Source organism: Mesoplodon mirus (genome assembly GCF_964341445.2).
Source record: "Mesoplodon mirus genome assembly, chromosome: 14".
Taxonomy (NCBI): Eukaryota; Metazoa; Chordata; class Mammalia; order Artiodactyla; family Ziphiidae; genus Mesoplodon; species Mesoplodon mirus.
In genome coordinates this window covers 4,666,364-4,668,693 of record NC_138990.1, presented here as the reverse complement: position 1 = coordinate 4,668,693, position 2,330 = coordinate 4,666,364, and the positions used below count along the sequence as shown (strand labels likewise).

At 45.9% G+C, this 2,330-nt stretch overlaps 1 protein-coding gene across 1 annotated transcript; it reads right to left on the bottom strand.

Annotated features, from left to right (window-relative positions):
* Positions 1-258: 258 nt before the first annotated feature.
* Positions 259-2,099, bottom strand: LOC309815306 (lithostathine-like; the record flags this gene model as incomplete). The annotated part of the gene is given in 6 exon segments (XM_082642012.1): positions 259-366; positions 1,000-1,044; positions 1,048-1,137; positions 1,350-1,366; positions 1,369-1,467; positions 2,060-2,099. Coding segments are annotated over 6 exon segments (399 nt in total).
* Positions 2,100-2,330: the final 231 nt, after the last annotated feature.

Below are 2,330 nucleotides of genomic sequence, written 5' to 3'. Positions count from 1 at the left end.
CTTTATAACAAAGTGAATCAGTTATACATATACATATGTTCCCATATCTCTTCCCTCTTGCATCTCCCTCCCTCCCACCCTCCCTACCCCACCCCTCCAGGCAGTCACAAAGCACCGAGCTGATCTCCCTGTGCTATGCGGCTTCTCTTCACTGGCTATCTATTTTACATTTGGTAGTGAATATATGTCCATACCACTCTCTCACTTTATCACAGCTTACCCTTCCCCCTGTTTCTTACCTGTGTTTCTTGACAGTCTCTAACAGTAGCCAGGGTTTGAGATGGTGGCTGGATTTCTCTCCCAGACAATGTAATTGAGCACATCAGTGCTACTCCACTCCCATCCACTGGCATTGGGCTCAGAGCCCTATAGAGCAGAGGATGGAGTCAGGTGAGGCGGAAAGGCCTTTAGAGTTCTCCTGGCCATATTCCATCAGCTGGAATGAGTGATCCCCTCCCCAGCATCATGGAATTTGCTCTGCTCTTCTAGGTGATGCCCCATAATTCTCCTCTGGGAAACTCTCCCAAACTCTTTGCTCTTATTGGCAAATTCCAAAGCAAATGATCACAAATACCAATGGAACCCCTACGAGTAATGTGTCACTGTGTGAACTGCACTTGGTGGTGCATTTGTGATTACCCTCAGAACCTCCAAGACAATGTGTTTTATAAAAGGGAAAAATGTGTCAATCCTAAATCTTCATTTACCACTTGCTAAACACAGCATGTACAGACTCAGGGAAGCTCAGAGAACTGAATTACAAGGCATGATGTATGAATTGTGTAAAAGTTTGACAAGAGGCATTCATTTTAGCTGGAGGCTAGGGACCTGCACAGAACTCAGCTCTTCAGCTGACCTCAAGGTTCTCCATTTTCTCCTATTATCTCCTGAGCTCCAGGGATCTCTAGGATATTTTCTTGGCAGGGGCAGGGGACAGGGAGGGGCCTGGGTGGCCATAGCATCTAGGGAGGTAACAGATTAAAGAGGATGTAAGTGTACCTCTGTGGGGTCATGGAGCCCAATCCAGACATCTGAGAGGAGTTTCTAATTGTTCTTGAGACGGGAGGCAACAAAGGATCCCTCAGCCCCACTGAACACAGACACAAGGTTTCCTGAGGGTCTCTTCTGGCAGGCCATCTGTGTGGAGAAGGGAGGGACTTGGGAGGAGCTTGAGACCCTCACTGAGGGAAGGACAGGGCTAAGGTAGGTGAGAAGGGGTTGTGTTTGCAAAAGATGAGGCGCTCATTCTCACCCTCAAGAAACTCTAGAGAATGGAGACTCCCAGACCCCAAACCCTGTCTCTAATTTGCTTCTCCTTATCAGCCTTAACTGCAAATCCCAACACTCATGTCTGCATCCATCCAGGTTTGGGTGTTATAAACAAGGCATAACAGTAGGACACATAGGCCATGGAGCGTTTCGGACAGCTGATCCGTGCAGAGGGCAGTTCCTTCTGGGAATCTTCCCCTGGGGAGGAAACCATAAAGGAGAAGGATGGAATAAAATGGAGAGAAGATATTGGAGTGGGGGGGTGACCTTGAATAATATCTATGAGGCCAGTGCTTGGGAAAGTGACATCGCACACCTGACTGCCTGACACTATTGCCAACACTCCCAGGTTTTGTTTTTTTTTTTTTTTTTTTTTTTATCATGAACTAAACCTAGTAATTGGGAGATGGTCGGTTTTCTTTTTATTCATCTGCCTTATTCAAAAGTCCAACTTTTCTCCTCTTCTGGGCTGACTATTCTTTTACTGGATCCTTCAGTCTTTCTCCTTCTATTCATCTCATTAAAAACACTCTATACTTTCCCTCCTTAACACCCACATAAATTAGACTCTACTGAGAAAATGGAAATCATCTCATCCCACTGGTACTGGACCACTGGGGAGACTCCCACCACTAGTTACCCTGAAGGAAGGAGTGATGATACAGGAATTGCAGGCAGTGTTGTCATCTGGGGATGTACCATTACCATGGTAAGCACACAGGAGCTTTCCTCCTCTTCTTGGCCCTGAATAAACACTGGGAACCCAGTGCTAGAGGCAGAGAAGTCTCACCTAGGACCTGAGACAGGAGCATTAGGCAGGAGCACAGCATCCATGGAAGGCATCATTTTGTCTGTGATGTTCAGAGGCAACCAGAGAACTAAAGGAAGGGTGGTCAGAGAGAGGGCATGAGAAACCCACTGTTGTACCTCTTGTCTCTTCCTCTGTCTAGTCCCCTTAGAATAAATCCATCTTGATGGCATCCATCCCCTTCTAAATATCAATATTTATTATAAATATCAATAATTCTCATGAATAAAAATTCTTTGGTGTCCTCAATACT